The sequence below is a fragment of the Mytilus trossulus genome, chromosome 3 (assembly GCF_036588685.1).
Source record: "Mytilus trossulus isolate FHL-02 chromosome 3, PNRI_Mtr1.1.1.hap1, whole genome shotgun sequence".
Taxonomy (NCBI): Eukaryota; Metazoa; Mollusca; class Bivalvia; order Mytilida; family Mytilidae; genus Mytilus; species Mytilus trossulus.
In genome coordinates this window covers 86,333,984-86,348,966 of record NC_086375.1, presented here as the reverse complement: position 1 = coordinate 86,348,966, position 14,983 = coordinate 86,333,984, and the positions used below count along the sequence as shown (strand labels likewise).

Here is a 14,983-nt window from a genome sequence, read left to right as displayed (position 1 = left end):
GTCATGTCTATTCGACCAGTCAAGGGTCATCATTTTTGTACCAGTCAAGGGTAATTTTCTTTTGATCAGTCATAGGTCATAATCAGACCAGTCAAAGGTCTTCAAAGTCTAAAAATTGGTTTATTTTTATGACAAATCAATAATCATATTGATATCAGATTTAAAAGTCTTCATTGACTAAATCAGACACACACCATATTTCTCAAATGTAATGTAAGGTTAAGTGTTTTCCATTTGTTATGGCATAATTTAGATCATGTATAATTCTATCGCTTTCTTTTCCTCTTCAATGTGCCATGGTGTCAAAATTATGAATTAATTCATGTCTATAGTGCTATTAGGAACTCGCTATTCCTATCCCGACACTGTTGCACATTATCTACAACATTCTTACTTTGTTTTCTGTAGGTGCTTTAAGTTATGTCACATTCATCTGGATTATGCTGCTTTGCATTCAACAAGTTGAGCCAACAAGAGAAATTGTGCAACGCATAAATTATGGAGTTGTGTTTTCCAAAAAGTCTAACATCATCTTTGGACAAGAATTCTGGCATCATACATTTCAAGTCCCAATTCCCAAGAAAGAAGAAAGTCAACCATATCCGTCCTGTGATATTGTACACCAGCATTGTTATATATTGAATCAAGCAATATCTCAACTATCTGCAGTACGAGCTCATATCTCATCCAACATCAATCACACTGTTGATACCATTCATCAACTTGTTCCGAAAGAAAATTTAATAGTGCAATCAAACATAAAAAGCAAAAGCAAAAGAGGTCTGTTTGATTTTATTGGTTCAATTTCAAAAAGTTTGTTTGGAACGGCTACAGTCAAAGATGTCAACCGCCTTGCACGGCATATGAACATTCTCTCTAGAAACAGCCATAAATTAGCCAAATCCATGGCTCATCATGATGAGTTATTATCATCATATATGTCAAAAACAGATAAACGTTTTGGAAATATCGTATCAGAAATCAAAAATAATCATGATTTCATTCAAAATGTAACACAAGAAACTGCCAAATTCATTACTGAATTCGAAAAAGTCAGTGCAAAATTATCATCTCTGTCACTCAAACAAATGAATGATAGTTCAGAAATCAATAAATATTTAGAGGAAATCACAATTGGAGTCCACGAACTTGTAAAAGGCAAATTATCACCTTTCCTCGTTCCTCCACATGTTCTGAAACATACTATTTCTCAAATTCAAATCATACTTAATGAGAAATTCAAAGGTTTTTATCTCACTCATTCTGACCCAACTCATTATTATTCTAATGCAAACATGTTATATACACGACAACATTCACATTTGTATATAAGTCTCAAATTTTCTATATCTACTTTTTCGGTACCAATGTCAATGTATGAAATATTTTCATATCCAGTTCCAATAAATAGCACAAGCACTCATGCTACACAAATTCTAGATTTACCTAAATACTTAGTTGTATCAAATGATAATCAATATTATGGTTTCTTTTCACACGAAAAACTACACTCATGTACAGGATCTCATATCCTTTATTGCATAGAAAGTCTGTCTCTAATATCATCTGCATCACCTGATTGTGTATCAGCCTTATTTTTTAATTCAAAAGACAATATTCACGAATTTTGTGATTTTAGATTTTTGATAGATGTAGTCAAACCCTCATTACAACCAATCTCAAACAATGCTGTTTTAGTCTATAAAACAAATACTTTAGCGTTCGATTGCCAAAATTTTAATAAGATTGTAAAAGGTTGCAATTTTTGCCTTTTAAGTATACCTTGTATGTGTTCAGTTTCAACAGATATGCTATTTTTACCCAAGAAAGTAGATCAATGTCAAAATAATTCAGATAGTGTTACTATACTTCATCCTGTTAATTTAGCACTGATTCAAAGTTTCTTCTCATCAGAGACCTATAATTCAATAATGGGTGACACAACATTTACAAACCCAGCTGTTCTGAATCTTCCCAATTTAAATTTTTACAATCATTCATTTTCACAATTTATTGCCCAAGACCAACAGTTACATTTTAGTTTGAAAAGAATCGCACAGGCTACTAAAAAAGATAAAGTCATATTCAAATCATTGTCCGAATCCATGTTAGATGGACAGATTTCAGCAATCGAATCATGGCCAGATTTCAATGGCATTATCTCCCTTGTTGCTTTAGGATTATCAATCATTATGACAGTAGCATGTGTACTTCTTTTCAATAAAGTGAGAGCATTAACAACTGCGTTAATCCTCTTACAAAAATCACCATCAATATCAGCATTTGTTACTCCAATCACTCCACCCACTTTCAATTTTGTTAGAAATGTACAAACTACAACTCCAGAAACTTACAACATAGATTTTATTTCACAGTTAGGTCAATGGCCATCACTTGTTTTGACATCTCTCACCATAATTTCATTTTGTGTTGCATTACATTACATATATACCCAGTGTCGTTCTCAACCTCACACTCAGGTCTTATTAGAAGTTAGCAACGGTCTACATTGTGTTGTTATCCCAATTCTCAATTTACCCCTTTGCCCTTCAGATTGGGAAATTTCCACACCAAGTAACATTGGTAATCTAAGAATTTCAGGAACTTTTATAACCAGATTTCATGTCGATTGGTCTGGATTTTATATAGTTAACATCAATACAAAACAAGACATCCCAATCCCTGACACAATTCCAATCAATCCAATCAAAGCAAGATTCTTAAAAAGTGTTATGTCAACCACATTTACCTCATATATTTTGATCGCACACCACAAATATTTTAAAATTGTTTAATTTATTTATATAATATACATATATTGTCATGTATTTACAAGCTGGACAAATGTTTTCTGTCATGCAGAGCTTATTCATATCAGTGTCTGTACTCATGTATTCTATTCTTTCATATTGCAGCTGTCATAACCTGTATCGGTAAAAACATTTCATTTTGGATAATTTCATTTATTTTCAAAATTCATTCGTTGGGGACAACGAATTTCTCAGCGGGAGGGATATATGTGACAGGGCAAAAGTGGACATCACGTCTTATTAACTTATTTATAAAATTTACAACTAAATTTTATATCAAATAAATAAATTCAATTATTTAAGTAAAAAATGGATAAAGAAATAAATGTCTCAAATTTATTAACATGTAAAGATTTTCGTTTACAAAGCTTTTTGTGTTATAAGTGAAAAATAAGCCATGTAAGTGTCAAATAGACTTTCACAAAGAAGGAAATAAGACTTTTGATAAATAATAGATAAAGTCACAGCTTAACATAGTCTTTAGATTTCTTATGTAAAGAACAATTAATCCTAGAGTCGTTTCAATTAGCGCTTATTCGGCCTAAAACCCAAGCGATAGATATTTATGATGTAATGAGCCATGGAGGACCGTCAAGGGGTCTCAATCAGTTAATTCTTTGTTAAATTAAGAAATAAACTTTCTTGTGCCTCACCTGGAAACAAAGTCACATGACTTTAGTATTTTTGGTGGCGTTTGTGGTCACTTGCAAAGCGACCATCAACGAATAAAGTTCTATATTTCAAATTGTCTGTATTTTTCCAGGTGAGTGCAAATATTAATAGTTATTTAATATTTCAAATGTAAGAAGTTAATTTATATTATGTTTAATGAAAACTAATATTCCAAATTATTCAGAAACTGGTTTTAAAGAACCTATATCTAAACTTAAAAGAATCAAGTCATTATATGAATCTCTTAACATTTGCTAAAAAGATAAATAGCGTGGCGTCATCATAAAATCTAAATAATGTAAATAATTATAGTAATAATTATTTCACATCTCTATCTAAGTAATTCAAGTTAAGTCTTTTAAATGTTAAATTAAATAAAATGTTTAAATAGAGTTGCAGTCGTAACGTATTGTTATGTTAAGTCTAGTTTTGCATTTAAAAGAATGATTTCAATCTTCAGCTAAGGAAGTGTTTCAGTTATTAAAATGTACATATGTAATTATTGTTTTTATGTGTTTAAAAAGGACAAGTTATTTGTCTTGTTTTAGCATAGTTAGTTTTCTTACTTTATTCAATGTATTTTGCTAATGAAAGTATCAGTGCGCTGCTGCAAGGTATAGTCAGGTTTTTAGGCAGTTCAATTATAGAGTTATCTCCCATGTGAAAACAGCGTTTTCAGTCAAATCAGATATTCAGTCAACATGGGTTTCTCTTTATTAAGTTCTTATGTCATGTATGTCATAGACTCTGAAGGTAAATTCAATTCATAATCCAAGCATAATCATGCAATCAATAATCTTGCCATGTCGAAAGGTTGCGATGTCTCCTCATCGAGGGCGACCCGAGTCGAACATAAGAAACTGCAGCAAGCCACTGTTTTGATGTAAATAGCATGTTTAGTTAATTATTGTAATGTTTTATAGTGTCTTTATTCTTCGTTATCATAAGTCACAATTCCTATTGTCATGTTATAGCTATCAAAGCAAGCTTTATTAAGTGTGTATGCAAATTACAGTCAGTCTAAATTGAGCATTGAAACTCATAGTCAAAATCTATATTTGGTATTAATGAGCTATCATATATTGAGATCTGTTTAAGTAAGTAAGGCAAATGACTTTAGTCATTCTTTTATTATGTTTCAAGTTAGTTTCCCCCGTCATTCAATATTCTGCTAGTTTCCCCATTCTATTTCATAAATCAGTCATTAATGATGTCATATCATTATTCAGATTAAATGTGACTTTTGCTTGGCCCGATACAATGTTTCAGTCATTTATTTGTATCCGTGTAAAGAACTGTGTGATTGCTATTCATATGTCATTATATTGTGTTTTATATTATATATCATTCTATCATGTCTATTGTGTATTGTATAATATATCATGACTTGCAAAGCGACCATCAACGAATAAAGTTCTATATTTCAAATTGTCTGTATTTTTCCAGTCAACCAGTCAGAGGTTATCATACGTCAGAATCATCAACCAGTCAGAGGTTATCATTCAGTATATTGGTCAGACACAAATTGGTCGCATACATTACAACTGCACAGTCACAAGTAGTTCATACAGCAATTCCACACAACAAACAAAACACGCCAAGTAACAAGCTCACAGATCTCAAAACCATGAACTTCGGAACAAATTTAAAATTCTAACAGATCAATCTGCCGATATGGAAAATCAAATAAGGATTTGTAGGAATCATCATATCAATCGTCCCAATGCAAGTCAGTGTCCCGGAAATGGACGTTTCAACAACCAAAGAACTTTTTATAGATAATTATCAACTTTTCAATACTTGCGAAACGCGAGGACGCGTTTCATTCGAGGAGGGAGAAATCTGTGAACGTGGAAAAAGTCGGACTAATTTATGTATTTCTTATTTCGGACATTTGGAATTGTTTCTTATATTATTTATAGTTACTGTTTCATCTTTCAGACAATTTCGTTCTTATTCAACAGACAATAATCTTTGATTTGCATTCTTTAAGATATTTCATGTATGTCGTTTTTTTAATCCAAAACTGTGAGAAAAACCATTGAAGGGATTGTGTTAATTTATGTTACACAACTATTTCATTTCATTATTATTTTAATCCGTTAATGTCGTACATAGATAATTCTTTTCAATATCTATTTTATCAATTATTGACCAGGACATGTATGATAACAATGACATTAATCCGAAAAACAATAGACTGTTTTTCAATTACGGCCTATTGTTACTTTGAAGTGTTAATCTTATGTTTGTAAAATTTGTCAACTTTATTATTATGTAATCTTAATTCTTTGGCAACCTGTAAACATTGTCTATCTTTATAATGTTTCGACTGAAATTAATTCTTCAGTCGGAGTCAGCCTTTTGAACTGACATCATCCGTTCATTAAAGTGAAAATAAAATCCATCCTGAAAGTCTTCGTTTGTATTCGTTCTACCAGTCTGTGAGTTAGTTCCGCCAGTGGATTTATGTTCAATAGGCAGGGGACCAGTCTTCGGTCACTGTCATTCGTTCCGGCATCTTCGCCAGTTTCAGCAGCAGAACCTGTTGCACGGTTTCAAACATTCCAGTGTCAACAACGTTGTCACATTTTTGGTGGAGGTAACCCAGAGGCGTGTCGACTTTTTAGTTAGACACACGGTACCAGTATCTCAAGCAGCAAGTGACATTTTGATCGCTAGTTCCCGTCATCTTCGTTAGTTCAGCGATGGAATATAGTTTTCGACCTCAATGGCGCACGTGGACATTTCATTCCCGTCAAAATCTAATGTGTGTCAGATGTGGATTACAAAATAATCTTTTTGGAATAAGTTCAGCAATCGATAAACAGTGCTTCAAATGCAACAAATTCGGACATTATTCAAGGCAGTGTTGGAATAAATCAAAACAATCGTCAAACAATTTACAGCGCGTCCAGAAATCACATCGTAAAAAAGAACGCGATACCAAAAGACTTAATGAATATTTTGAAAGAAAAAATGCAATGTGCGTGTTGCCATTCTCAGGCATAAGATCTACATCTTTTCAAAATTGTTTGGACGTTACTTTCATTATTCGTTCCGAACTAAAGTCCGTAAAACGTCAACTGCAAGAATGTAAAGTCGTGCACAGACAGGATATCACAAAATTGCAAGACCAACTATCAGAGTTCGAGCTTGAAAACAAAAACTTAAAGAAGCAAAAAGAAGAATCAGCAATTCAAGATTCAAAAACTATCAAACAGTATTCAGACAAAGTTTCTCAACTAAAATCCAAACTCAGTGATAGTGAAAATTTTGTTAACATAATAACCGGTCTTAACAAGCAAACTCAAACATGGATTACAGAACAGGAAGAAAAACACAAAATCGAGAAGGACCGACTCATTTGGCGTCATGATGAACTTTATAAAACTATTCAAATATTATCGAATGAAAATAATCGCTTAAAATCGATTCGACAACAGACAAACGATCAATCAGCAAATAGCAACAAACCAAACATTTTCGAGGAAACAGACATTACCACAGAAGATAGTCTAATTCAACCACAAAGCGGGGACGCTTTGGATTTCAAAGGGGAGGGAATCTGTGATAGGGATAATTTGTGTAAATTATGCATCTTCATTTGGAACTGTGTGAAAAGGGTATTCTTCAGAAATATGATACTTTTGAACTTTCGTTGACAAACTGTACGGTCATAAAATGTCATTTCATTGTTAAACTATTCATTGTTTTATCGAAATCATTATATTTGCAATATTTGTCCGTCAAAGTAATTTCATTATGATGTAACGATTTTTCTTTGTAAAGCTTTTTGTATTATAAGTAATAATTAAGTGTCAAGTATATTTTCACAAAGTCAGAAATTTGTTTCAAGATAATTCTTTTGGTAAATAATAGATAAAGTCACAGCTTTACAGAGTTCTTAAGTTTTCTTACGTAAAGAATAATTAATCCTCTAGTCATTTCAATTACGCCGCTATTTAGCCTAAAAGCTCAATCGACAGATTTTTGTTATAATCTTTTGTTAATTCTTATCGTATTATTTCATTGTCAATTTGTAATCTCGTTTCTATTATTTAATTGTCACCATGTAAATTCTTGATTTAAATATGTTTTCTGAAGTTCTAAACTTCAGTGAGAGTCGGGCATTCGTACTGGCAACATCCGCTCAGTTCTTATCAATATGTCAATGTGTAAAAGAACATCAATTTGTAACATTTTGTAAAACTACATGTATTCCATCCTGAATCATTAAACTGTTAACTACTGCATAGGACTTGTGTCTAATTCTACAAGTGGAGTTAAAGCGAGTATTTTCAGTCAAGTGACTAGCCCCTAGTCATCGTCAATGTTGGCATCGCCAGCATCTGCAACCGGTCGTGGGTTGCAGTTCGTCATCAACTTCAATTCAGTAGCCAGTTTCCCGGTTACAGTACGGTCAACCAGGCTATAAATACCAGACACAGATGTTTCAAAGTCTAGTAAGCGTATGTCACATGATTTGGTGAACAAGATTGCAACATTTAATGGATAATCCCGAGTACTAAAAACTTTTTATTTATAATTTCAGAAGCTGGAAGTAAAATGATTTGTGAAACAACGGACATCACTCAAATAGTACAACGAGATGTTAGGGGAAAGATATTTTCTGTCGACGGTCCAGACAACACTTTCGTTGCTATATTTGAAGATACAAGTGTCATATTTGTTAAATTAAACAAGATATGCACGAGTCTGGTATTAGAAACGAATAAAATTGTTCGTGATAATTTTAAAGCGTCCGAGTTAAAAGACTCAATAGAAAATTGCTCAAATATCAGTATTACTCAAAACTTAAACTGTGGGTCGAACGCTGTTTACAATGTTACTTATTCGAAGAATGTTGCAATACCATACTTTACAGGTGTTAATATATTTTTCAAAGACGAATTTTATATGTGTTCAGAACAATTCAATCGATTTATTGAAAACAGGCATTTTCAAGTTGGTTATGAAGATGTTACATATTTTCTTCTGAACAAGACAAAATGCTGGGGAATGGTGTCTGATACAAATCAACATACAATTTTATTTTCAAAAAATGAAACGAGCAAACAGATAAAATATGGTTTAATAAGAGGAACTCTGCAGAAAGGGATGAAACAAAAGTTTAGTAATGACATTTTCTTTACTTCAGAACACCAATCTTGTATAAATAAATTTCTCCAGTACGTCTATTCACAAGGTTACCAAAGAAACAAAAATGATATCTATTTGAGTGTTCATAATGTCATCGAATATATTTCAAACTTTCCTTGTTTGGAAGTTCATTATCAATGCATTGGGGACCAGTATTTTGTGGTTTTGCAATTAGTTTTTAGTGCACCTATAGCTTATTCTGAAATTGGCGTAACAGTTGAAGTGACCATTGTTAATATCATCATACTATCTATATTTCTACGTAAAGAGAACCAAACACCGGTCACGATTTTACTGTCAGTCTTGGCTATATCAGATACTATGCACGCATTGTTGATATCTTTTACGGAAGTAATTGCTCGCCGTACCGAAGTCCATAGTTCTACACCAAGATTATCAACATTTAGCTATCCCTTATGTCGTAATATCCTTAGAACTCTGTTGCTTTCTTATATTTTTCACTTATTTTCGGTTTGCATTACTACACTTTTATGCCTACAGAAAACCGTGGCTCTTTTGTTCCCTATTTGGAGCAGGGTACATCTAAACACCAAGGTCAGTGTTATAGGTTCTGTGGTTGTACTTGTCATTAGTATCCTCCTGGTTCAGCCTCTTATCATATTTGAAGAATTGAATATCAAAATGATTGAAGGCAAGTGTTGCAATGACAGAATAGAATACTTTGGAATACATGATGAACCACAAAGATATACGGTACTCATTATAAACATATTAAACTTTTTGTGTGATGTAGTTGTATTGCTGTGTACGATTTACATTGCCTGTAAATTGACATATCTGAGGAGAAATCTTATGTGGAAAGATAATCCAGCAACCCAAATAAGAAACCGAAAGTCTGACATTACAGTTGTAATCATATGCGTCATTTTCTTAATGTCTGAAGCGCTGAACATAAGTGAAATGACGATATATTTTTTGTCTACAAGCGGCGCCAATGAGAGGCTTAACAATTTACGCATTGAATTATACCAGTACAAATATTTAAGTTTAATGATTGGATTTTCAATGAATTTTATAGTCTACCTTGTAATGAGTAAAGAGATGAGAGGAAAGGTGTTCAGAATTATGAAATGCTGGTAATTGATGTCGTATTACTCCAAATTTATTGATACTAACCCGTTGATGATGGGACAACACTTGTTCTGTTGAAAAGAGTACGATACATTTGAAGCATGTAAAGCAAAAACAATTTCAAACCTTTGTTTAGAAATCTGTCTACAACATATTCACCTCCGGAAATTTCGGTTCCAAATCAGCTATATAACATTATGTATTACCATAGGGAAGGAAGCAATGCTATGTCAATAGGTGAAGGTTTTATTTACAAAAATAAAATGAAAACGTTCTGAGACGCAATTGTTTACTTCAATTTTGAATGATTTAGGGATGTTCGCTGCAGAGTTGGGGTAATTGTAATTGTAATCGTTAATCAGCTGTAATTGATTACAATTCTTCAAGTAATCATTGTAATCATTAATCAGCCAAAAATCTGATTACATGTAATTTAATTTAATCAATTACTTTTCAAAATACCCTGTAATCCTGATTACTTTATGATTACATTCTGATTACAATGAAAAAAACCTTTCACTTTGTTTATGGTCAATAAAGGAAACTTTTTGTTATTCTTATTCAATTGATATTGAACATTTTAAGACAGTTTGGTTTCCTTCATTTTTTATAAAACATGACATTTGGTTTGTATACTTCAGTAAAAAATAAACTGTTACAGTATTGAAAAGTCATCAATAGCCTAAGAAGAGACATACATTCTAGCCTTAGTAAAAGATATAGTACCTATATTCACAATTTAAAGATGTACATATATATATTTGATAATAACTGTTATAGTCAAGTAATACTTTAATGTAATCCTTAATTATAATCTTTTGTTAATGTTGTGATTTTTGTCAACTTTGAATTGACAGGTAGGAAACCAATTAAGGTTTGTTTTTATTGCAATTACCAACTGAATATAGCTGTAGGACAATATATATGGTAAAAGATAAATCAGACAAGTGATAACTTATCCAATTAGCACAAAATTAATTAAAAGTTGGACAAATATCTTGTTTAAAATAAGCAAATTTTTGTATGTACATGTATTTGGACTGGACATGTAAAATGCAATGATTTTTAGCACTTGTATTTTGTTTACAATTTGATTAAACTGGTACAATTTCATCCATATTTTAACTCCCATAAACTACCTTGAAAAAGTCTAGAATATGTCAGAAGACAAACAGCAAATGCTTTTTATAAAGCTATATTCAATTGAAGTCAAAATAATTTAGAGATTAATGATGATAAAGTGCAATGGGTCATAACCAGTGACACAATGTTCATGTATGTATGAAGTGAACTTTTGAGGTTTATTAAATAGATGAAGTTTGAAGTTATCATTTTATAATATAGCAAACACAATGCTTTCGAAAAAATGCTATAGTTATATATTAAACGTTTATTCATTCACATCATGCAAACTGTTTTTTTTTTTAATTCATTGTAATCAGATGTAATCATGATTACTTTGCCAATGTAATCATTAATTTAATCAGACACTTTCAGAAATGATGTAATCATTAATTTAATTTAATCGTACAAATGACAAAGTAATTGTAATTTAATCAATTACATTGAAAGTAATCGGACCCATCTCTGGTTCGCTGTCAATTGGTGTCCGTTCATTGACAAGAAAACGCTTTGACGTTTAGAATACACGGACATTTTTCAAGCACAGAATCTGCTTACCCTTCCGGAGTAACTGATATCACCCCCATTTTTTTTTTGTGGGTTCGTGTTGCTGAGTCCTTAGTGTTCTATGTTGTGTATTGTGTTCTATTATTTGTCTGTTTGTTTTTTTCTTTTTAAGCCATGGCGTTGGCAGTTTATTTTCGATCTATTAGGTTGACTGTCCCTCTGGTATCTTTCGCCCCTATTCTATAAAAGACCCCGGCATGAAAAATATGAAACAATTCAAATTGAAAATTAAACGGCCTAATTTATATCAAAACCATTTACGAAAAACAAATATAACAAACCTGAACCAACTATAACCACTGAACTAAAGGTTCCTGACTCGAGACATGCACATAAAGAATGTGGCGGGGTTAAACATGTTTTTTAGCGACCAATCCCCCCTCACCTGGGTCAGAGGGTACCAGTACAACATAAGAATATTTATAAAAATCAGTTGAAAAAGGCTTAACTCTTTAGGTGGATACAAATACACTAAGTGGACGTGGTCGGGTACTTGTGCATCTCTGGATAAAAGGTCACTTCTCCCTTTAAGCCATCGGCATATTGTTATAGAGGGAAATTAAAGTGGGAAGTATTTCCGTGTGTATTTGTTTGTTATAAACTGTGAGCCCCGTTTTAATATCTTTTTTTGATTAATATTCTACACATACAAAAATTAAATCTATAAATGGTGTTCAAATCTGTGTGTTTTTCCGTCGATAGCGGCGGCGACGACGTAATATGGCGTTATCTAATTATATATAAATCAATTCAAAGATCTGTCATAGATTTAGATAAAACAAAAAACTGCCATAGATTTAGAGAAAACAAAAAAATGCCATAGATTTAGAGAAAACAAAAAACTGCCATAGATTTAGAGAAAACAAAAACTGCCATAGATTTAGAGAAAACAAAAAAACTGCCATATATTTAGATAAAACAAAAAAATGCCATAGATTTGATTTGTTTTGCGTTTGTAACGTCCACTGATTATGGAACCCGCCATAGATCTAAGTCCTACATATTTATCTCAGTTTTGTACTGGTGTTGTTGTGGGGATGTATAAGTACACGTACACGCCCTCTTAGTGTTTTTGCTAAATCCATCTGATGAGTTAGTTTAAGCCTTAATTTTCAACTATTTTTTATAGTTTGTTCTTATGTTGTACTGTTACACCACTGTCTCACATAAGGGGTTGAGCACTCACAAATATGGTTAACCCCACCGCATTCAATAGTGTATGTGCATGCCACAAGTCAGGAGCCTGTTAAGTATTCAGTGATTGACGTTTCTTTATTTTTATCATGATATCATGTTTCGTATTTTTGTTTTTTGTTTTAGAAGTTCTAAATTGCTGGACAACTGAGTAAAAATTTGAGAGAATGAATATGCTGTTAACATATAAGATAGATATAGGAAGATGTGGTGTGAGTGCCAATGAGAGGCCTTTTAACATATTTTCCTGTTCGATTTTGAATGTTTGATTGTCTTGATGTTTCTTTTGTTTTTAATTCAGATATATGACTGTTAAAGTTTAAGAAAGAATCCATAGTTACCCCTAGTTTAAAATTAATTTATATCCACAAGATGTTCTGTTTCCGTTTAATTTAATGTAAAATTATATCTATTTGTTTTCTTTTCCAATTGCTATATATTTATAGCCTGGTATTTGTCAGAATTACCCTTCCGTTATGTTAGCGAAAACAAGTTTATTAGGTTTAAACTGTCAGTGTCTAACATATAGGAAACCTTATTTATATAATACTCACTATAGGGTAAAGTGTTGTCACCAGTATAATTATAAACGGTGCTTTTTGTACATTAAGGAAATATGTCATTTATGAAGACCTTGAATAGAACCGGAACAACATTTACATGGTCACTTGCTTGACACATTTAAACATCTGGTCCTCTTTTCAAAATCAACAAATTTTGATATTATCGTTTACTGTATTCTAAGTAACTTTTTAATTATTTTGGAATTTTTTTTACAAGGCGTCAAAGCAAAAAAAATATAGTAGCTTTTCAAGACGTCATAACCATTTGGACATACAATTCCATGTTTATCCATTTTTAGTAAAAGTAAATCATGCGGTTTACATTACAATGCTTAGATGGATTCACCATAATTAAAGCAATACTTTTTTTGTCTTTCAAAGCTATTTTTTTAATCTACTATTATCTTTATAAAAACGGTCTTCTATTTGGCAAACCGGCTAAACCAAATGTAAATGGCAAAACGGTATAGAAAATGAAAATGTTTATGTAAATAAAGGCAACATTAGTATGCCTGTGTTTAAAGGCATAAATCGATTGAGAAAAAAAAATCTGGGTTACAAACTTGAACCGATGGAAACACTCTAGTGGAAATAGTTATCAAAAGTACCAGGATTATAATTTTATACGCCAGACGCGCGTTTCGTCTACATAAGACTCACCAGTGACGCTCAGATCAAAATAGTTAAAATGCCAAACAAATACAAAGTTGAAGAGCATTGAGGACCCAAAATTCCAAAAAGTTGTGCCAAATACGGCTAAGGTAATCTACTCCTGGGGTAAGAAAATCCTTAGTTTTTCGAATAATTCAAAGTTTTGTAAACAGAAAATTTATAAAAATGACCATATAATTGATATTCATGTCAACACCGAAGTGCTGATTACTGGGCTGGTGATACCCTCGGGGACGAAACGTCCACCAGCAGTGGCATCGACCCAGTGGTGTAAATAGTTATCAAAAGTACCAGGATTATAATTGTATACGCCAGACGCGCGTTTCGTCTACATAAGACTCATCAGTGACGCTGAGATCAAAATAGTTAAAATGCCAAACAAATAAAAAGTTGAAGAGCATTGAGGACCCAAAATTCCAAAAATTGGAAACACATTAATTAAAAGAGGAAAACTAAAATACACCAAAAACAAACATGAACATACATTAAAGCGAACTATATGATAACAACTACCATATTTGGCCTGACTTGGTACATGACATTTTAATAAAAATGATGGGTCAGTGAACTTGGTTTTCTGGCTAACCGGCAAACCTCCCCCTTGTATGGCAATGCTTAAAAAATAAAATTTTATTGAATGCTTTTATGAGATAAAAATGTTTCACATTTCTCATATATTTGATCAAATAATTCGTGTGTTTTCAATAAAATAAATAAATTATCATTAAGTGATATGGATTTACATGTGAAGACCGGCATATTAATAATATTAAATGGCCGTTACTACATATGAATGTGTTCTTGCTATATTGGTAGTTAGTGATTGTATCGGGAGATAACCCTTTACTTCCGCCAAATTTTGAAAATGGCCTTTCGAAAAAATAAGATTAAAAGTGATAGTGGTAAAGATTTAATATTCGACGGCGGGATTCAGTCGCACACTAGGTGTATATTGGTCAAAGAATATTTGAAATATATTTTATACGAACGACAACAAATCCCTGTCCCATACGAGCAAGTTAAACAAGGGTTGAAAATAATGGAAGACCAACAACACAATGATATTAAAACAAGACCGGATCAGGTGTTTATTTTCATATTTATGACTTTAGAACGACGACATGAATC

At 32.2% G+C, this 14,983-nt stretch overlaps 1 protein-coding gene across 2 annotated transcripts; it reads left to right on the top strand.

The window, feature by feature from the left end:
* Nucleotides 1-207: 207 nt before the first annotated feature.
* LOC134712719 (uncharacterized) lies at nt 208-5,099 on the top strand. 2 transcript variants are annotated; one of them, XM_063574546.1, is made up of 2 exons: nt 208-3,573; nt 4,929-5,099. In XM_063574546.1, the coding sequence occupies exon 1, from the start codon at nt 441-443 to the stop codon at nt 2,793-2,795; it is 2,355 nt and encodes a 784-aa protein (XP_063430616.1). In that variant the 5' UTR covers nt 208-440; the 3' UTR covers nt 2,796-3,573; nt 4,929-5,099. The 2 variants fall into 2 exon arrangements, 1 of the variants encoding a protein (XP_063430616.1); XR_010106311.1 differs by lacking the exon at nt 208-3,573 and adding an exon at nt 3,582-4,235.
* Nucleotides 5,100-14,983: the final 9,884 nt, after the last annotated feature.

What these genes read in the sequence shown, in the direction of transcription:
- LOC134712719 (XM_063574546.1), top strand. Translation starts at nt 441, where the DNA reads ATGCTGCTTTGCATTCAACAAGTTGAGCCAACAAGAGAAATTGTGCAA.